The sequence below is a fragment of the Choloepus didactylus genome, chromosome 1 (genome assembly GCF_015220235.1).
Source record: "Choloepus didactylus isolate mChoDid1 chromosome 1, mChoDid1.pri, whole genome shotgun sequence".
Taxonomy (NCBI): Eukaryota; Metazoa; Chordata; class Mammalia; order Pilosa; family Megalonychidae; genus Choloepus; species Choloepus didactylus.
This window is the reverse complement of record NC_051307.1, coordinates 185,219,001-185,241,867: the sequence shown is the minus strand read 5'-3', so window position 1 is coordinate 185,241,867 and position 22,867 is coordinate 185,219,001. Positions and strand designations below refer to the sequence as shown.

Below are 22,867 nucleotides of genomic sequence, written 5' to 3'. Positions count from 1 at the left end.
GATGAACAAAGGGCAAATTCTAAGGAGAAGTCAGGCCTCAAGGAGAAAAATATCTCTGAGAAGAACAGCAATAAACAGCAGCTGGGGCCAAATGATCCCACCAGAGTGAGTCAGCTACACTCAGGCATCCACAGATAAGGGAAAAGGGAGGGTAGTAAAATAGTTAATAAAAATTACAAAGGGAACAAAAGTCTATAAAAGCAGATTGCCCCACTGTGCCGGGGCCTCTCTCCTCTCACCTCTTTCTTTGTGGGAGCACCTGCATGTCCTCTCACATGTGTTCTTCCTGTGTGTGTGTGTTTTATTTTTTCCACATGCATTCTTAATAAAACTTTCTATTTGCTTTCTCAAAAAAAAAAAGATGATAGCAAGTGTTAGCAAGGATGTGGATGCTAACGTATGGAAGCCTCATATGTTGATGGGAAAGTAAAATGATACAGATACTTTGGAACACAGTTTGGCAGTTTCTTCAATGGTTAAACAGGTATTTACCATAGAACCCAGCAATTCCACTCCTAGATATTTACCCAAGAGAAATGAAAACATAAGCCCACACAAAGACTTACACATGAATGTTCATAACAGCATTACTCACAATAGCGGAAAAGTGGAAATATTCAAAACATCTGTCAACTGGTAATGGATTAAAAAATAATTGATATACCCACACAATGGAATGCTATTCAGCAATAAAAAGGAGTGAGCTTTGAAAACATTATGCTAAGTGAAAGAAGCAAGATACAGGAGACCACATATTATATGGTTCTGTTTATATGCAATATGCAGTAAAGACAAATCCATAGAGACAGAAAGTAGATTAGTGGTTCCCTAAGGCAGAAGGAAGGAACAAGAATGACTGCAAAAGGGAATGGAGTTTCTTTTGAGGATGATGAAATGTTCTAAAATTAATTTGTAGTGGTGGTTGCACAATCTTTTTAATTTTGAGACTTGTTTCATGATCCAGCACACAGTGTACATACCCTGAAATTTTAAGCTCTCATATCTTCTCTCTGGCTATGTGTTTCTAGCTCCAAACTCATGCCTACCAAGCTTGCTCTTGGATTTTACTGATGACTGAAACTCTTCCCCATTAAGGCTGCTGTCCCTACCCTATCCACATGGGACATCACCACTGTTCTTCAAGAGCTGTCAATCCACTTGCCTCCTCACCCTCCCACTGGTTCTCCCCTGTTCATCCTCTATCTTGAATGGGTCCGCCATTGGCCCTCTCTGCTGGTTCCCCAATACCAGAGCGCAGCTGTTGGGCATCTCTGCTGTGCTCCTCATGAACAGGATGCCTGCACTGACTCCAGCCTCACTGAGGCCCTTGCCCCATTGGCCTTTCCACCCTCTACCACTGTCCTTAAGCCACCTTACCGTTTCCCCCACCCTCTCGGCTGACGACCTCATCCTTCTTGACTGTTATCAGGTGTAACTCCTTTGTTCCCTCAAGCTTCCTGTCAGACTCATCTCTCTCCCTCCACCCTCGCTTCCTGCCCGGGCCTCTAGGAGGAAGTCTGAGCTCTGAATCCCCTCCCCACCCTCTTCCTCCCAGCCAGGATCCTGTTCTCATACTTCCTCCTCTTACACTTTCTTTTTTCTGGTGGTGGTGATGGTATGGGTGTGTAGGTGGGTGGGGGCGGAGGGTAATTTATTCTTTTTTACTGTGTTAAAATATTTATATAACATAAAATTTGCCATTTTAACCATTTTCAAGTGTGCAATTCAGGGGCATTAATTACTTTTACAATGTAATTATTCACCACCTTCCATTACCAAAACTTTTTTATCATCGAAAACAGAAACTGTGTACCTGTGAAGCAATAACTCCCCAACCTTCCTCTCCCCCAGCCCCTGGCAACCTCTAATATACTGTATTTTTTATCTCTATGAGTTTGCCTATTCTGAACATTTTATAGGTGGAATCACACAATATCTGCCTTTTGTGTCGGGCTTATTTCACTCAGCATAATGATTTTAAAGTTCACCCATGTTGTCACATGTATCGGAACGCCATTCCTTTTTATGGCTCAGTAATATTCCGTTGTATGTATATATCCCATTTTGTCCATTCATCTGCTGATAGACACTTGGGGTGTTTTCACCTTTTGATTATTGTGAATAATGCTGCTATGAACACCAGTGTACAAATATCTGCTTAAGTCCCTATTTTCAGTTCTTTTGAGCATATGTTTACAGGTGGATTTGCCAGGTCATATGGTAATTCTATGTTTAACTTTTTGAGGAACTGTCAGACTTTTCCACTGTGGCTCTACCATATTACATTCCCACCAGCAATTTACAAGGGTTTCATTTTAATACAGCCTCATCAACACTTGTTATTTTCCATCTTTTAAAAATAATGGCAGTCCTAGCGGATCCTAGTAGTATCTCATTGCAGTTTTGATTTGCATTTCCCTAATGACTAATGATGTTGAGCATCTTTTCATGGGCTTTAGGCCATTTGTGTATCTTCTTTGGTTCCCACATTTTGTCAGCCTTTCCTTCTTCTCTGCCCACTCCCTTCCTGCAGCCAAGAAGTGGTATTTAAGATCTCTAGAGCCTAGAAACAAAGCAAAGCCCTCCCTGGATCTTCCCTTTTAGCTAGCAGGTAGGTTCTCATTACCTAGCCTCCCTCCCTTTTTCCTTCCCTCCCTTTTTTTCCCTCACACTGGACATCATGTATTCATCTGTCAAGACTCTGTCATTAACTCCTCTATAAAACCTACCTTGACCCTTAGTCCAGGAATGAGTTGGCCATGCCCTCTTTTAAGCTCCTTCAGTGCCCCCACCCAGACTTAGCACCACGAGGCTTCATTGCACTTAGCTTGTACTTCTCTTTCAGCCACTAGGTTGTGACCCTCATGGGGGCAGATAAGGTGTCCAGCTTTCTCACCGTCCTATGCTCCTCTGTGGGCCTGGTTGCTCCATAAATGCTTTCAGATGAAGAGGTGCACAAATGTCCATGTTGTTGAGCCCCAGGGAGGAAAGCAAATGGGAGAGATGTCAGCTCTCGGATGCCTTGTTGTGAGGGACTTTGCTGGGTACTGTGGATTCAGAGCCAAGGAAGGTGAGAAGACCCGAACAGAAATCATTGTTGTACCAATCATTGTTGTCTGTTTAGTGCCCTAAAAGAAAGAACTTTCAGAAGATGCAAGGTAGAAGGAGAACATATATGTTACAAGGATTATGAGAAGAGCTAAGTGGCTTAGATGTGTTTAAATTGGACCTGAAGGATGGATGGCCCTTTATCAAAGGGAGTTTTCTCAGGGAGGGAATTTCAGGTGAGGAATAGTGGAATCGAATGTATAGAAATACAAAAGCATGGGGTGCTTTTGGAGGTCAGAGTAGAGGTTCACCTTGGCTGGATCAGGTCACAAAGGTGTCAGACCCAAGCATTATTGAGCCAGGCGTTCTGCTCAACACTTTATAGACACTCTCTGTTTAATCATCAAAAGAGACCTGTGTGGTAGGATGTCATATTATTATTTCCACCTTGGAGGTGAGCAAATGGAGGCTTAGACAGCTAAGTAACTTGTATGAGGTGCAGAAGGAGGTGGTGGAACAGGTATCTGAGCCCTAGGTCTGGCTGATTTGAAGGCCCACGTGAGAAAGGCAGGCAGTAGTGTACAGGGCCTCGAAGGCAGGTGCAAATTAGCTAGAGAAAGAGCTCTTTACTTATTTGGTCAGAATGATGACACTCTGCATCTTCACGCTTGAGAAGTATATATATATTTAACATTTATGAATGTGTCAGAGGGTTCAGACCCCTTAAAGCTCACCCAATCCATATGTCCATGCAAAAACTTGTTCACAGATGTTCATAGCAGCATTATTCATAATTGCCAAAAGGTAGAAACAACCCAAATGTCCATAAACTGATGAATGAAAAAACAACATGGGATATATCCATACAATGGAGCATTATTTGACAATAAAAAGAAATGACATACTGATACAGGTTGTTACCACTTGGGTGAATCTAGAAAACATTATGCTAAGTGAAAGAAGCCAATCACAAATGACCACATATTATGTGATTACATTTACATGAAATGTCCAGAATAGGGAAATCCATAGAGAGAGACAGAAAGTGGATTAGGGGTTGCCTAGGGCAGAGGGGAGGGGAGTCTTGGGGGCATGGAGTTTGTTTTCAGCATGATAAAATGTTCTAAAATTGATTATGTGATGATTGCACAATTCTGTGAATATACTAAAAACCAGTGAATTGTATTAAAGGAGTAAATTTTTTGTGAATTATATCTTAATAAAGAGTTGTCCTTCTCCCTCCTCACTCCCTCAAGAAAAAAAATCCGTCCAAGAGATTCCTGGATCCTGGGTTGAGTAGGTCAGAAGATATACCTACATCATACATAAAAGATAACACACATGGTGGTGTTATTTTCTGGTGGGCAGGGGTCCCTGTTGCTAAGGACAGTACTGGGCTAGTTGCTGAGGGTCTGAATAGTCAACAGCCTCAGAACAGATCCCACTCCCCCCGGGGGTGTTGAGGTCCGGCTTTTGGGAGAATGAGTGATCTGTCAGACACGGAGGGTGACGGGCAGCTTTCAGATGAGCAGGCACACAAATGCATGCATTGCTGAGTCCCTGGGATGAAGGTGAATGGGAGGAATATCAGCTCGCAGACAGTCCTGTTGTCACTGGAGGGCTTTGCTGGGTGCCTCAACCGTTTCTCCAGACCCAGTTCTTGCCCACGAACCCACCTGCACCCTCTTCTGTCCGGAGAGGCACCTGTCAAGGTCTGTCATGGGCCCTTGGCTTTTGCAGTTCATTTGCTGTAAAGAAGCTAACTTGATTTAGTGAATGAAGTCACTGATAAGGGTGATTCATGAGATAAAAATCACTTCTGATTACTCGGGCTTTATTACTTTCGTATCCAGTGACTTTTTGCTTAAATGCCCGGAGGTCTCCTGGGATTTCAGTGGCTGGGGATGCATCACTTTTATTCTTGTCCAAGAGGCACACAGGGCAGCTTTTTCTCAGCATTGAAAGCTTGACTACAAACCCTTGCTCAGGTAAGCACTGTTCTCCTTAAGTGCTTTTGCTGTGTGCCATATGCACCATTCTTAAATGACATACTGTGCTGTGTATCTTTCTTTCAGATGGGCGTGGATAAGTCTCATGTTAATATCCTATGCAGATTTCTTGCATTTTTTAGCCTCTTGCAGTAGGTTTGGTGCATAACAGAGCATGGTGGGAGGGGGGGTAGGATAACGTCCCAATTGCTTCAACTAAAATTATGCTTTGAAAAGCTATAAATGAAAATGGAATACTAACTAACAGCAATTTTATTTTTTAAAGGCAAGTGTTCGTACCTTCCAGATGTAAAAATAATCACAAAATAAAAGAACTTATAACAAAGCACTGACAGAAAACCCTTTTTCCATTTTTGCATCATTGCATCCACTACTTTTGCATCTTGCTTTTGGATTTTCCTTACCTTCTTAAATAGAGTATGTAGAACCTTTTTTTTTTTTCTTTATTAGAGAAGTTATGGGTTTGCAGAACAATCATGCATAAAATACAGGACTCCCATACACCACCCTATTATTAAAACCTTGTGTTGGTGTGGTACGTTTGTTACAGTTGATAAAAGGACATTTTAATAATTGTATTTTTTTTTTAAATTTCACTATTAATTATAGTCCATGGTTTAACTTAGGATTCACTGTAGTGCTGGTCCATGGATTTTTTTTTTTTTAATTTTTATTCTGTTACCATATGTTTGGAACTTTTAAAACCTTGTCCTTGGTGGCTCAGCATCAATCATGTGGTGTCAGTCCACTGGGGGAGATGGAGGTGCAGACAGAGCCCAGGAGGACAGTGAGAGGAAGTCTGTAAGAGAGGTTTGGGCCATGAATTCAGGTCACCAAGGAGATCATAAATGCATAGGGTAGCTGGGATAGACTTGGTCATCCTGGACAGAGGATAGTTTGAACAGAGGGACTGACATAGTCACAGCAAGGAGGGTAGTGGCAGAAAATGAAGTCGGAGAAGTAGTTTCAGGATGAAATAGAAACTTTGTGTGCTATGGAATTTGGATATGACCCTGAGAATTTTGTAGAACCAGGGGAAGTTCTAAGCATTAAAGTGATTTGAGCAGAGATGGTAGCAATGTGTAGAATGTATTGGAGAAGGGAAGTAACCGGTGAGTGGCTGTCGAGCACGTGAATGTGATATGATAGACAAGGGCAAGGCTAGTGGGGAAGACAATAATTAAACATTGTAATTTCAGATAGTGATAACAGGAAAAAAAATGGGATGACGATGTGACGGGGGGGGGTGAAGATGTTGCTACTTGATGTGGTGTATTTATCTACTGCTATGTAACAAATTACCCTAAAACTTAGTGGTTTAAAACTACCATAAGAATTTATTATTCTCAGTTTCTAAGTGTCAAGAATTTGGGAGTGGCTTGGCTGGGTGGTTCTGGCTCAGGGTCTCTCATGATTTACAGTCAAGCTGTCAGCCAGGCCTGCAGTCACTGACGGCTTGACTGGGGCTGGAGGACCTGCTTCCAGGGTGGCTTCCTCACATGGCTGGTGGTTTTTGGCAGGAGGCCTCAGTTCTTCCCCACACAGACCTCTCCTCAGGCCGCTCAAGTGTTCTCATCACGTCATTCCCCAGAGTGAGCAAGCCAGTAAAGAGAGAACCAGGTGGAAATTTTCCTTTTTATAACCTTGCCTCAGAAGTCACATAGCATCACTTCTATGACTTTTTTTTTTTTTTTTATAAAAGAGGGTCACTAATCTGGTTCCTGTCCAGGGGAGGGGTATTAAGCTCTGCCTTTTGAGCAGAGGGGTGTCAAAGAACTTATGGACATATTTAAAAATCACCATATATGGAGTGGTCAAGGATGCCTCTGGGAGGAGGTGTTCTTTTAGCAAGACCTGAAGGATAAGACTCCAGGACCAGAAAATATGAATGCAAAGGCCCAGAGCAAGAGAGAGCCCATGAGCAAGGGGAGAGTGTGGGAGATGAGATGGGGCAATAGTCAGGTTATGGAAATGAGGAGCTTGGCTTCTCTTTGTTCTGAAAAATAAAACCCCATGGTGGGAGCAGGAGGTTGTTAAGCAGGGAGCCACAGAACTAAATTACATTAATAGATCCCTTCTCTGTGGGGAACAGATTATATAGTACAGCAAGAAAGAAAGCAGGGATTCCTGATGGGAAGCTGTTGTAGTAATCCTGCAAGAAATTGTGGATTTGGATGGTGATGAAGTGGACGATCTGTAAAAAGAAAAGGCAAGATTTGTTGAAGGATTGAATGTGGGTATGAGAAAAAGAGGAGTCAAGGAGGACTCAAGAGGTTTGGGCTTAAGCAACTAGAAGGAAGGAGCTCTCGTCTCTGAGGCAGACAAGATCAGAAGAGGAGCACATGGTGGGGTCCAAGCTCTGTTTTGGACATGTCCAGTCTGAAGTACTTATTAAAAAGGAGCTATCCACAGATGGCCATAAAGTCTGGAAACACAACAGATATAAAAATTTATTCAGTACAATGAAATATCTTTTGTGTCTCCAAACAAGTTTGTACATATTGGGAGGTGGGTTACAATGTAAGATAAAGGTATTTGTTCAGTGCTTGTTATGGGAGCGCAGAGTTGGGGCACCTGTCCCAGATTTGAAGCTGTTGGGGAAAAAACCCGTCTGGTGAAACTAATCCCAGAGTGGAGACCGATGGGTAGGACCTACTCTTCAGCTTCCATGCTTCTCAGAAGCTCTTCTCACCAAGGCCTCCGGGTACTGGCATGTTGGTGTGTTCACCAGATGTTTCTAAGGCCTTTTCTTATTTGACCTCTTGGCAACATCTGTCATAGATCACCACTCCCTCCTCCTGAAACTCTTCTCTTCCATGATATGGCCTTCTCCTGGTTTTCCTTTTCCCTCTTTCTTTCATCTCAGACTTCTCTTTCAGCTTCTAGGTGGCAGTCCTCAGGACTTGCTCCAGGGCCCTCTTGTGACTCTACACTCACCAGGGGTGTCACTCTTAGAGACATCTCCAACTCCACCTTCAGTGAGGATCCAGAGCACACACCCCCGCCATTGGGGGTTTCATAGCCCCCCCCCTAACTGATCCATGTTATACAGAATTCTTCTTCCCCAGTGCCCCTGAGACCTGCTCATCATTCCCTGTTCCCATTCTCAGTAAATAACGTCACCACCCACATGATGACTCAGTTCAAAAAATTGTCTTCATGGGACACTCTTCTTGATCTCTCACCTCCCATATTGAACCAACCACAAATCTTTTCACTTCCCTCCCTACTTTTCACTCTCACCCTGAATCCCAGCCCCAACCCTCTCTGCTGTTCATCTGCAGTTGCCTCTTAATACCCTCCTTGCTCTATTTTCCGTTACATGCTCCATTGTCCACACCACGACCAGAGCAATCCTTTTATTCTTGTCATCCGTAAACCACAAATACAGAGACTCATGAGATGAGCCCTGAACCGTCATGTCCAGGTCCAACAGTTATCAACATTTTTCCATTCTTATTTCATCTATTGCTCCAGCTTTTTTTTTTATTTTTTTAAACTGTAGTATTTTAAAGCAAATTCTAGACTCATATCACTTAGCCCATAAATCGTAATGATTGTTTTAAAATGCTCTCTTTTGCTTGAAAACTCTTTATCAACATCCCATTTGCTTTTCTGAATCCTTCATGTGGCCAACGAGGCCCTCCAGGGGCTGACTCAGGGCTGGTCTCCTGCTGTACCCACTGCATCCTCACCACGGTGGCCTTCTTTCAGTTTCCGGAGCGTGTCATGAACCTTCCTACATCTTGGCCTTTGCACTGCCTTTTCCTCCACCGAGAATGCTCATTCCCCTCTTTTTCACCCTGACTCATACCCACTCTTAGGTTTTAGTGTAAATGTCACTCACCGTAGGATACTTTCCCTGATTTCCAATCCTAGGCAGGATGCCTTCTGGCTCCCTGCAGTTTTGCAGGACTGCAGGGTGGCACATTTTATGCTTATGATGCATTGAGGAAGTTTTATAATTACTCAGCTAAAGCCCATCTTACCTTTGAACCTGAGAAGCACGGGGAGCACAACTTTCTTGTGTTCCTGTGTTCACTGCTTATCCTTGGCTCATAAGAAGTACATAATAATTTGTTGAATGAGTAAATGGATAAATGAAGGAAGGAAGTGTCCTGGGGGGAGAGCAGGTTGAGGGAGGACAGCTCACTGTGTTCAGTGGGTCTGCTGTGTCAGGAACCTGTAGGAGTATGAAGAGAGACGAAGCTGGAGAAGTGGTCAGGGAGAAAGAATGAAGCTAGGACTTTACTGTTAGCAATGGGAATGTCATGGAGGGTTCAGAATACCAAAAGTAGTAATACTACAAGCCGCATTTATGAAGATCTTAGGGTATACCAAGCACTGTGCTTGAGTGCTCATGTAAGCCCTGTCACTTAGTCATTACAACCCTGAAAGAGGCATAATATGACTGCGGTATCCCTGAAAGCATGTGAACACTGATAAATAAGGAAGGGATTAAATAGTAGAAGGTGACTCTACTTTTAAATTGGGTTTACTAACATCATTTATGCTTTGTTTTGTTTTTTACGGTCTTATCAAAACTTTATTTGCTCTTTAAAAAATGGATAAACTACAGTGCTTCAGAAGTTTAAAGAGATACTTACAAGTATAGGCTTCAAACTTTATAAATTGGACTAATTCCCTCATTGGTTGATCAAAAACTTTATATAGTGCAAATACAACACATTTAGCTTTTGAGATTTTTTTACTGAATAGGAGCTATCCTGAAGGTCTACGAAATAATGATTTGTGATTTTGTGAAGCATCACTTTGAACAACATGCCCTTAGAGCTTTGGGTTCAGGGCTTGTCACTTTCCTAGTCCTTGAGCCCAAGCAACCATCAGTTCTCTAATCATGATCTCTTATATACTTTATCTGAAAAATTAAATACAGCTGTGATATAAGGGGTCTACAGACAACTTAGGGTATACCCTACTGTGAATGTCAAGGATTTACTTTACTCAAATATTATAATAAGGAATTTCAAAATGTCCTCAGCCTGTCTTCAAAAATCACTCTCACATTCCCTACTTAAGGGAAAAATAAAGATGCCAAAAGCTTCTAATTAAAGCATCTTAATTTGAACAATCATTATTAATTTTCAAACTTTTGGTAAAAGATACATTTTGACTAAAAGGAAGCGTTTTAGGCAGTATAGGAAATCTAAACTATTATAGTGTTTAAGTCTAGTTATTTATACTCATAAGAAAAAATAAACTCAAATTTATTAAAGGTTAAGATCAACCATCACATTTTAAGTGTAGTTTTGAAGAAATGTTCATGTTCTATATAGTCCTGTCAATAGAATAGTGTATGGCAATAATTCAACCCACTTGTGTACTATCTTAGAAAATTTTCTTTGAGCAATAGTGGAGGATGAATTTCAGTGGCATTTAACGAAGGCTTCACTGTATTTGCTTAATATATATATATATATTTTTTAAGAACTGCGCCTAGAGTCCTTTTTTGGCTTGGAAATAGGAGAATTCAAGAAACACAAATCTGTAAAAGGGTCCCCTCTTCTCAATTTTGAAGCTAGCGTGGGCCCCTAATAGTTTACACTGATTGTGCACCTATGTTTACACAGAGACACTGTTGGGCTTTCTTTATTCTTTTTGGGAGAAAGAGAAAGTTTTCTGATTTTCACTACAGGAGATAAGGAGACAGTTGTGATATCCTTCAAACTAAGATGAGCTGATTGGTAAGTTTCAGGTGGTGCATTCTGTATTTGAAATGATTCGTCTTGTCCTGGAAGGTCAGCTTCCTTAAGAAGAGTTTGCAGTAAATCCTTTACAGATAATTCCCTAGAGTTGTCATCACTATTGGAGTCCCTTACAGAGGACATACTTCCTGTTTCTGAGCAGGTTCTTCTGTTTGTTGTGAAGTAAGTTTTTTTTCAGTGACTATAGCTCACATGGGAGGTAGTAACATTCTTTTCTCAGCTGTAGGGTGATATCTTGGGCTTCTCTCACTTTGAATTTTTCATTTTCCAAAGTTAAAACTAACATTCTATTGTTGTCTTGGTAATTTTTTAGCAGTGTAGAAGTGCTGATGACTATCTGGCATGGTGCAGCTGCAAAAGACTTGCATTTGCCAATTTCTGCCAAGATTTTGTTTTCATTCGTTTCTTTATATCTTCAGACTGTTTTGAAAGGACTTTTTAAGGTACCTTTCCTTGGCCATTTTCTGCCTTGGCCAACACTTCTACTGCCGCCATCACCCCCTCCTTACATTCCAAGGCCCCGCGAGGCTGTCTGGTTGGCAGGAACCCCGAGTCTGGGGCTCCGGACTCCAGCTTTTGTGGTACCAGCCCCTCTCACTTTTGACTTCTGTGACTGCATTCGAAATCCTCTGCTGCGCTCTCCCATTGGCTGGCTGGGCAGCGGTCGCATGACATGACAGCTTCACTGGCAGTCCTGACACAGGCAGAGTCCTGCCCCGCCAGGTGGTGTCACGTGATGCACTCACCTCATTTACTTTAATGAAAAGTAACATGTTAATGCATCTTGAGGTCATTGAGGTGTGTATCCATTAGCTTTTGCTGCATAACAAACCATCCTAAAACTTAGTAGTTTTAACAATGACATTTGCTGTTAGTAAACAATAATTGTTTAGCTCAGAATTTTGAATATTGGCAAACTGGGTGATTCTTCTGCTGGTCTCAGCTGAGCATGGCCTTCTGGTCAGCTAGGAGGCTCTGTTTCTGGGAGTTGGCTGGCTGTAAGCTGAGGTGACCAAGAAGACTGGGCCATGTCTCTTTCATCACCCAGCAAGCTAGCCAAGGCTTGTTCACATGTTGGCTGGGCAGGGTTCAAATAAAGAACAAAGTGCAAAGCCTCATGGGACCCAAGTCAGAATTCGCACGTTACTTCTTCCACTTTCTTTTGGCCAAATCACATCACAAACTGGCCAGATTCAAGGGATGGAGAAATACTCTCTACCTTTTGATGGTAGCCATTTCTGCGATCTATCACAGGTCTTAGCATTGTTTGACCCTGTTTTCATTTTAAATTGTATATGCTTTTTAAACTTATTTGCCAGATTACAATTATACTTATCCCTACAAGATGTGCTGTTTCCACATAATTCACTGTTTTTTAGTTTCATCGTGTATTTGGAAATTAGGTAGTCAGACTTCTTTCAATGAATGTTTATTAATTTAATACCAAATTAATTTGGTATTAGTTTAATACCAAAACTTACTGGAATGGTGTGTAAAGCAGGAATAAATAGGCTCTAAGTCAAGGCTATAGGGGTCCCTTACAGTTTTTAGTGCATGCACTTTATAACAAATATTACATGACTGCCTGGAGGTAGTTTTTGCTTACAAGTTCTTTAGCTTTATTCCAGGTATGTGAAGTAGCATGAAATCTGTTGTTAGGTGAGGTCTTACATAAAAAGTTCTTTCTTACTGGCTTTCATTTTAAGCAAGTAGAATTTTTAGGGGTTGAGAAAGAAAGAAATTTATATTTGGGGTTTGGTGAAGGGAAAAAGTGCATGATTCATTCTTTGGGCTAACATTTTATGCTTTTAATGGCTTTATTTCTATTCAGGTCTGCCCTAAAATAAAGATACTTGTAAAGTTATTTAACTTTATTACTCTAAGACCAAGGAGGAAGCAAAACAGTGTGATTTTCATCAGCTGCAGACCCCTTGGGCATCTGAAGGAAGGATGGAATTCATTTTCCCCATGTACTTTGGCAGGATCTATTGAACATCTTATCCCTTGCTCTATTATCTTTTTTTTTTTTAATTCTCTTTTTTTCTTTTTCTTTTTCTTTTTTTTTTTTTTTTTCTTTCTCCCAAGTAAGCATCACAGTTACTCATGAGGGGTGTGTAGGCAAGAGCCTTTTAATCTGGTAACTGGACCTTTGTCTTCCATTTTAAGTCCTCCAAGCGTCTACACATCACCTTTCTTTCAGGGTATAACAAAATCAACCTTCCACATGAGTTTACTGCTGTTTTTAAAGGAGCGCTGACCAAATTTGAGAAATTTAAAACCATAACTTAAAATAGCACTGGAACTTTTGCTTTAAATTCTCATGAGAAGATTTTATTTAAACAGAGAATTTAAAACAGACAGACATACAAATCTGTCTGATCAACAAAGAAGTAGGTCAAGCATTTCTGGGAACCTAACATCTAATGAAACTCTTGTTATCATCACTTTGGGGATGATGAGCGTGGGGAGCCTGCCAGGGTCAAGTCATGGTCAGAGAAAGTCAAACTTCGTCATGGAACCAAGTTAGCTGGAACAGCCCTGCAAAGCCCTACAAGGCCACTGGTGTTCCCCCTACAAACACTTGGCCCCAGTGACATTTCACTAGTTAAGTGTGTCTACTTCTAAATCACATTTACCAAAATGTGCATACACCCACCCAGTAATTTCAGCAGCATCTTTTTTTCAGCATCATTTTCTAAAGAGAAACAATTTAATGGAAATCAGAGTGAATATTTTTTCAACAAAATAGACTTTTTTAACATTTGCTTCTTTCAAAGTGATTGTTTTTCATTGGTTCTGATAAAGGAGGGAACATACCATTCTCTCAAACTCTTAAACTGGGAGTAGAAGAAAGCAGAGTCAGGTGGATTTAGCTCTTAAGGAAAGCAGAGTCGGGTGGATTTAGCTCTTAAGAAGCCAATTTCTTTGGCTTCAACTGTAAGAAGACACTTGTGGCCAGTCGGAGACACATTGTCCAAAACCCAGAACCCAGAACCACTTTGTAGAAACAGAGCACAAAGTATGCTTGCAGTAGAGCAGTAGAGCTTTTTTTTTTTTTCTTAAAACAGCAGCAGTTTATTATTTCTCACACAGTTCTGAGGGCTCTGCTGGAGCTAGAACCTCCAAGGCATCCTCACTCTGGATCCTTGCTGCTAGCCGGGGTGCCTCACTTCACCTCCACATGGCCTCTCTCACACACCTGGTCTGTTAGCATCCAGCAGTCTTTACATGGTGGCTGACTTCCAAAAGGGCAAAAGAGAAGCTGTCAGGGCTCCTGAGAGCTGGGCTGGACTTGGTACACCATCTCTCTCTCTCTCTCTCTCTTTTTTTTTATTGTATTTTGTGTGTGTGTGTGGAATATAACATATGTATATAGAAGTGATAACTTTCCAAGTGCAATTTAACAAGTAGTTAGCAAATTTTGAAGAATGTTTTGGGTTACAGTTACACAGTTTCAATTAATTCCTTATTGTGAAATATAACATATGCAAAAAGGTAATATCTTTCAAAGTATGATTTAACAAGTAGTTATATAGGAAATTTCCAAAAATGTTAATGAGTTACAGCACCATAGTTTCAGTTATTTCCTTATTGTGAAATATAACATGCATATAAAAATGTGATAACTTTCAAATTACAATTTAACAAGTAGCTATAGAACAAATTTCAAAGGATGCTATGGGTTACAGCTCCATTTCAGTTCTTTCCTTCTAACTGTTCTAATACCCTAGCAATTAAGAAGAAAATTATATAGAGATTCAGTATTCATAATCCTTTGATGAATTCCATCTCTCTGTTGCTACCCCTTCCTCTAGTTTAATCACTTCCCTGATCTTCAGGGATGGCTAGACAGTGACCACCCTAACTTCTTCATGTTGAAAAGGGGTGTGACGTTATGCAAAAAGGGGGCATATCTGGTTGATGTTCTTGAAGAGGCTATTGCCTCTGGGTTTGGGACTTAGCTGGCATAGCAGTTCTTTGGAGGATTTGTTTCTGAAGAATAAACTTAGCGAGTGAAACCTTTATGGGGTCTCAGATAGGGATCTGGGTATTCATTAGGGTTTTTGGGGCTACTGTTGACTTGGGCTTATCATACTGTGGCCATTAGGCATATCTAGCTGAAGCTTGCATAGAAGTAACCTCTAGGTCAGCCTCTTGACTCTATTTGAATTCTCTTAGCCACTGAAAGCTTATTTTGTTTTGCCATTCTTTTCCCCCTTTTGGTCAAAAAGGCATTCTCAGCCCCTTGATGCCAGGGTCAGGCTCATTTCTGGAATCCATGTCCCACATCACCAGGGAGACTCGTTCATCTGAGGGGGTCCTATCTCACATCGTGGGGGGGAGGTGATGAATTTATTTGCAGACTTAGGCTTAGAGAGAGAAAGTCCACATTTGAGCAACAAAAGAGGTTCTCTGGAGGTGATTCCTAGGCGTAATTATAGGTGGGCTTAGCCTTCCCTTTACAACCGTAAGTTTCACAAGAGCAAGCCTCAAGATTGAGGGCTTGTCTTATAAAGTAGGGGTCTCCTAAGTTCACATAGCATATGTTATATCCACAATAATCAATCCATATCTCACATTGTCATCTCTTAGTTGTACAATCCTCATCACTCTCCATTTTAAACCGTTCTCATAACCCAAAACACCACGTAGCTCTTTTCAGCCCTTAATTATTTGTCCCTAGTATTTGTGTGGTCCTCGTATGGTATTCCTGTTAATTATAGTCCCTAGTATGCAATAGGTAGATTTTCCCATATACTGTTCTGTTGTCAGCTCTCTGTACTAGTGTTATACCTTAAAAGTATATCATTCAAGCACCTGTCTATATTTATATTGCTGATCTGTAGGATACATACCATTAAATAACCCCTTTCAATCCTGTTCTCCTTCAATACAGCTCTGATACTTATAATCCCATTAACAAACAATCATCACCCCTATCCATTCCCATACCTTTGAATTCACCATCATTAACATATCTGAACATATTAGATTATCATTCCCCCTTTACTAGCTTCTGTCTATCACTGGGTCCCCAGTATTCTACATTATAAGATGTTGATTTTCATTGTTCATGGAATTCATAGAAGTGGTAACATACGGTATCTCTCCTTGTGTCTGACTTATTTCACTCAGCATTATGTCTTCAAGTTTCATCCATGTTGTTATATGTGTCAAGACCTTGTTCCTTCTTACTGCTGCATAGTATTCCATCGTATGTATGTACCACATTTTATTTATCCACGCATCTGTTAAAGGACACTTGGATTGTTTCCATCTCTTGGCAATTGTAAACAATGCTGCTATGAACATTGGTGTACAAATGTCTGTCTGTGTCACTGCTTTCAGATCTTCTGGGTATATACTGAGAAGTGGAATTGCCGGAACATAGGGTAACCTGATATCTAGTTTTCTGAGAAACCGCCAAACTGTCTTCCACAGCGACTGTAGACTGTAACGTTATAGAGTCCCACCAGCAGTGAATAAAAATTCCAATTTCTCCACACCCTCTCCAGCATTTATTGTTTCCTGTTTGTTTAATGGCAGCCATTCTTATTGGTGTGAGATGGTTTCTCATTGTGGTTTTGATTTGCATTCCCCTAATAGCTAGAGAGTTTTGTTTTACCTCTTAAAAGAACCCTTTCCTGGACATGATTATCAACAAGTATTATCTAGTGCGTGCTGCTAAGTATATACTGAATGTTACTGCTGGCTGCTGCAAATCTAGCCTTGTGCAAGATAGACAAAGCCCTTCCCTTCATAGAGCTTGTGTTATAGTTGGAAATAGCTACTAGACCAGTAACCAAACAAACGATAAGAATTTCAAATAGTGGTAAAAATTAGAAGAAAAAATAAGAGCTTAAAGGACAGTGAGTGGCTCGGGGTAGAAAACCCAATACTAGGTAGGATGATCATGACCGTGTTCCCTGAGGAGGTGATGATGGAATTGAGACCTCCATGATCAGAAGGCTTTAGATCTGGGGGAACAGTGTTTTAGGCCTGGGGAATAGCTAATGCCTACGGTGAGAACAAGCTTGGTGTGTCCAAGTAATGAAAAGAAGTCCATTGGGAGCCCAGTGAGCAAGGGGGAGAAGGGTAGAAACAGGGTAGAAAGGAAGACATTTGGTCTGTGGGCCATGGCAAGGGGGTTAGAAGCAGGAATGTGACATCATAAGCTGCATCATCTTGGCAGCACATGGGCTGAATCACATGACCATATGTGTGCATGAATCTGCTTTAGCATTCTCTCTTCTGGTCCATCAGTCTACTGATCTGATTTTGCAGCAGTATCACACTGTGTTGATTACTCTAATTTTGTAATAAGCTTGCTTTTCCTGTAGGTTAGATCTTATCCCTTTGTAAAATTCTTTGAAATTGTCTTGGCTTTTCTTGGCTGCCCATTACATTTTCATACACATTTTATACTCAGTTTGTCCATGTCCATCAGAAAAGAAAACTACTGGGATTTTGGTTGAAATTGTGTTCAATTGGGGACACAATATCTGTGCAATATTGAGTCTTCCGAAGTATTTGGGTCTTTAATGTCGCTCAGTAATATTTTATTGTTTTCTAGGTATAGCTCTTACACATCTTTCACTAGATTTATTCTTAGGTATTTGATGATAGTTTTGATGCTTTTGTAATGGTATTTTAAATACTATTCTCTATTTTTTTCTGGTATACAAAAATACAATTTTTTTTTATATGTGCCTGTATTGAGGGACCTTGCTTTACCCCTCATTAATCCTAATGTTTATTTGTAGATTCTTTTGGATCTTCTGTGTACACAGTCATGTTGTTTGATCAATTTCTTTCCATTCTTATGCCTTCTATTTCTTTTTCTTACCATATTGCACTAGCTAGGAACCCTACCATAATGCTACATAGAAGTGGTCATGCCAGGCATCCTTTTTCATTCCTAATTTTGGGGTTTGAGGGGCACTTTTAGTATTTCACCATTCAGCTATCTGCTGAATTTATTTTTAAAAAAATACACTTTCCCAAATTTAGGCAGCCCTCTCCTCCATCAGTATCCTGGCTTGTAACATTATAGTTTAGTTGTTCCTGTTTTTTCAATTCTATGTAAAATGGAATCATACAGTGTGAATTCTTTTGTATATGGCTTCTCTTATTCAAAATTATGTTTCTAGGATTCCTCTTTGGTGCGTTCAATAGTAGTTCATTCCTATTTATTGCTGTATTGTATTCCATTATTCTTGTATGAATGTACCACAGTTTGTTTATGCATTCCTCAGGGCACAGTGAAATAATATGAAAGAAGGAAGTGAGTTATAAGAGAGGAAGGAGTGTTGGGGGCAGTGGGGAACTGGGTAGCACATGCCCTGACTAAAGGGACAGCCAGTACTCAGTTCCTACTTTTTTTTTTTTTTTTGATGTGAGAACACAGGCCTAGTGTTGCCATTTTTCTGATTTCCCAAAAGAAATCGTGCATCTTTATTTTCCATTTGAAATTTCTTGCTGTTTCTGAGTGAAGGTTTTATAACCCCCAGAACCCTGGGTTACTATATAAATGCCCTTGAAGGAGGCTGTATCCCATTATCCTTCATTAAACAGTCATTTTTGAACCTACTGTGTGCTAGGCACTGTGCTAAATGGTGGTAAAACAGGAGGATAAACCCCATTCCTGGCTTTTAGGAGCTTGAAATTTATGGGAAAGATAGAATTGTAACTTTTCATTCAATAGCAAACTGAGATGGAATGGGACACAGACAACCAAGTTTGAATAAGAAGGAAGAGTGGATAGACAAGAAAGGCCTGGACAAGGCTTTGCACACTGAGGGTATATCTGTCAGTCACAATTCAGTCTGGGAAGCGAAGCCACTGTGAGTATTCAGTCTTAGAATTAGATCTGACACAAATGTGGGGATAGTTGGGCATGTGAACATTGGACAACAAAGTCAGGGAATTGGGAAACACTAACCAGTGCTCCTGAAGCAGCGCTCACAGAAAAATCCCAGAAGCTAGTCCGGATGCTAAAGCATGGCTTTGGGGAGCTCACAGAGAGGTCTTTGGGTACAGTTGCCTTTGTGTAGCTACTAGTGTGGCTGGTCAGCAGGGCCGGTGGTTAGGAAGATGAGCTGGACATGAAGCAGATAAGACAGAGGATGAGCTGGAACCCACCAGGCCCCCCTGGTTCTGTCAGTGCCTATGTCTAATCATGATAGCTTCCAAAAGTCAGGCTGCTGCTTCCCTTCCACCTTCCCCAGCTCAGGCAAGGCCCTCTTTTGACCAGCTCTTACCCAGAACCCTCCAGTGAAGGAGATTCAGGAAAACAGCTCCCACTTTGACATGCCCACTGCCACACAAGGGATGTGGGAGGCAGTCTCTTTGATAGTTATGAGGTAGTATTTGAAGTGTGAGAGGAGGCCAAATCCAAAGTTTGTTCACATCACTATTAGGTCAGGAACTATTAGGTTGCAGGCCTTTGCCAGGAATGTAATATGAGGCCTGTATCTTACGTGCCATTCCTCATGTGTTACTCACAAAACCCTCTCACTAATCTACTTTTGAGGCCATCTTCCTCCTCGACCACAAAAGTAAAGTGCTGCTGTTCTCTGATACTGCAAAAAAAAAAGTGCCGGCAGATTTTAAACTGATAAAAACTTGGTAAAGCTGCCATTGTATGTGCCTCTTAGAATGGATTGAGATACCGCATCCCTCGGTAAAAACAAGAGTAAAATAATTCTGAGAACCGTGAAACTGTCATCCTTTTCCAAATGACTTACTCCAACAGACAGGTGGTTTTTAGTCACTGGCTGCCTTCTTTTGTGGGCCTGTGAATGATTTTTAATAGTGTAAGGAGTGCTAGCTCTGGCTGGGCCCTTACCCGGTGCCATGCGCTGGTGCCTCCTGACATCATGGTCCGCAGTTACCTGTATGAAAAGCAGACTCTGGGAGAGGTTGGGAACCTGCCCAAGGTCACACAGCTAGTAAGAGCAGAACTAAGATTTTGAACCCGGGTTGGAAATTCAGAGGGAGCTGAAATAAAGGGGACACCTGGAGGCTGAAATACCAAACCCTAAGGTGAGCTACCAAGCAGCTCTAGGCTGAGCGATTGCAGTGTGTCCGAGTGTGGTGGGGTAAGGACTCAGCAGTGACTGTCCTGCCCGGGTCTACTGCAGGGTGTCCCCCAGGCTGTTAAGGCCCCTGCAGGTAGCAATTTCTCTCCTTCTTCCTTCCTTCCTCCCGTCCTTCACCCTTTTTCTTTCTTTCCTTCTTCTTGCTCTCTCCCTTTCTCTCTTGTGTATGTATGTGCATGAGCTCCCCTTTCTCTCTCTCTCTCTCTCTCTCTCTCTCTCTGTAATAGAAGTTTCCATCTGTTCAGCCAACTGCTGAGTGCCATCCTATGAGCCAGTCCTAGCACCTAGAGAGACCCTGCAGACACACCAAACACACTCCTTATGCTTTAGGAGTTTCTCCTCCATGTTCAATCTTGGAGTGAGAAGCAGCTTCTTCTGCTGCTCGCAGAAATTGTCTGTCACCTCTGTTCCTTGAAGCAGGTGTAGAGTTCACACCCCTGCTCTGAACAGTGGTTGTTAGAATAATTAAAGCAGAGCGGTAATACAGACCCCACCGGTTGGGCCCCTTTCTCTCCCCCTCCCCCCACCCCACATCCTTCCCGAGGGGTTGTCCCCAGGACAGCTGCTGGCACCGTCTGTCATTAGGCCGCAGGCCCTGGTGTCCCCTGTACACTGAGCTCGCTGGGTGTAGGCCAACATGCGTCCGATCTGCCTCCAGAAGAGAACAAAGAAGGAAAATTCTTGTGCTATAGGAGGAGGTTCCTCTGTGTACAGAGAAGTCGGGGGGAGACTTATAGGAGTAGGCACTCCCCAGGGCACCAGGATGAAATTTAGAAACTTGGTGTAACTGCCTGGACTGACATCTGTGACTGCACCCAGGGCAACTTTTTGTTCTTCCTCCACCCACTCCCTGCCACAATGTTGCCAGTTATCTCAGCAGGAGGCTGTAACCAAGGCTGGCGCAGGCCTGGCTCGGCCTTTGTCTGGATGGGAGGGCACCTTCTTGTGGCATTTCCCGCCTCCTCCCTGCCAGGCCGCAGAGCCGAGGGCCACGCTGGGCGGCTCCTGGGCGTGCGCTCCCCAGAGCTGTCCGCGGGGCGCGGCGCAGGCGCGGTGACGGTTCTCTCGCTCTCTCTCTCCAGGGTCAGGTGTGGATCAACGGCTTTAACCTCGGCCGCTACTGGCCGGCGCGGGGCCCCCAGATGACTTTGTTTGTGCCGCAGCACATCCTGAGGACCTCGGCCCCGAACACCATCGTGGTGCTGGAACTGGAGCGCGCCCCCTGCGGCAGCGACGGCCTGGACCTGTGCCTCGTGGAGCTGGTGGACAAGCCAGTTATCAGCGCAGCCCTGACCTACGATCGTGGCTCTGCAGAGCTGCTTAGTAAAGACCCGTGGCTGGACCGTGTGTGATGAATAAAGACTGTGATCCTCCAGGGTTCTTGCCTTGCACATACCTCACAGATCCCCGCTTTTAATGCCAACACTGGAGAGTTCGATTGGAAAATGAATTTAGGGTGTGTGCTTTCGCCTGAGGTGACCCCTGCAGCCTGCCAGTGCCTGCCCCTACACGGGTGCAGGATGGAGGTGGCAGCACCATGTTGCACAGACATGCCAGCAGAGTTGGAGTGGAAGCTTTAAAGGTGTTTCTAATTTTTATTTTGGAAGAATCATGTCTTTTTGCTAAATAAAATTTGTACTCAATTGACAATGTCACTGTTTTTAATGTCGAGCAGGAATTAAGTTGTATGGTCTGATTTAAATCATAACAATACTTGTGGGCTGAATAAGCCACTTCACTAACTTGAGGTTGAAAGAGATGGAAAATAGTCTTGGTTTGATCTAGTGAGCTGTTGCTTTTCATCTTTATTTGGATTCCTTTTGAATTTTTGTGATATCTACTAGGTAGCCCATAAATACAACTCAGAAAAAGGATTGTGCAAACAACCTAAATGGTCAACAGTTGGAGAGTGTACATAGTAAGGATATACCTGCACAGTAAGATCCTATGCAGCCATTAAAATGATGATGAAATCTTTACTTATTTGGAAACACTTTTATGATATATTGTACAACAAAAGCAGATTACCATAAGTTTGGTCCCATTTAGTTTGTTTATACGAAAGAACATATATCCACCACTCACCACAGGCTTGTACACACCAGTAGATGTGCATATGCACGCGTGCACCATGTACGTACATACATGGCGCTGTACAATATGAGTGTCAGATATGGGGCAGTGGCTAACATTGAGAACTTGTCCTATACTGTTTGCAGTTCTATGCATTTTCTATGTTTAGCTCACACCTCACCAGAACTCTTAAGCACTGTTCTATTATCTTCCCCAGTTTACTGGTGAGAACTGGGGGACATGAAGATGAAGTAACTGGCTCAAGGACACATAGCTGTAGGGGGCAGAGACAGAATTTGAACCCAGGCAGTCTGGCCCTAGAATTCAGACCCACATTGCATACATGGAATAGTCATACTTGCTTGCATTTGTATAGGAAAAGTTTGGAACAACATAGAAGTATTAGTATGATTATATATAGGTGGTAAGCATTTGAGACATTTTTTAATTTTTATTTTTTGCTTACCTATATGTTAAATTCTTTACAGAGAACATGTAATTTACTTTAAGGAAAAAAGGGTTTCAACACCAAATTACAATGTATTTTCACAGCAATGTATTTTTCCCCTTCTTATAGGCATAAATATTAAATGTCTGGGATTCAGCAAAGAATTTCTAAACTCTCACTGAGCCATCTACAGGTGTCATATATGGGTTGAGACAAAATTAGGCTAAAGCTTCATTTAAGAATGTCTTTTCAAGGCTTCTTTTTCTAGATGTTCTGCATCATTTGATAGCCCACATAGGGTTTGCACATTGATGTTTACAGAAAACCCAAATCACAAAGTGAATGAGGTGCTCCATGGACCCACGGCCTCATCGCATTACTCTATCTTCTACTTTCTGGTGAATTCACCGAAAACTTAATAAAATGATACTCAAGAATGATGCCCAAACAGTGATAAACCTT

At 41.9% G+C, this 22,867-nt stretch overlaps 1 protein-coding gene and 1 pseudogene across 2 annotated transcripts in view; one reads left to right on the top strand and one right to left on the bottom strand.

Annotated features, from left to right (window-relative positions):
• Positions 1 to 21,531, top strand: part of GLB1 (galactosidase beta 1) — a 92,256-nt gene extending 70,725 nt beyond the window's left edge. For both annotated transcript variants that reach the window (XM_037846674.1, XM_037846680.1), the window contains exon 16: positions 20,967 to 21,531. In XM_037846674.1, the coding sequence (XP_037702602.1) occupies positions 20,967 to 21,236 (270 nt within the window). In that variant the 3' untranslated portion in view covers positions 21,237 to 21,531. The remainder of the gene's footprint in view (positions 1 to 20,966) is intronic.
• Positions 10,502 to 11,244, bottom strand: LOC119510102 (annotated as a pseudogene).
• Positions 21,532 to 22,867: the final 1,336 nt, after the last annotated feature.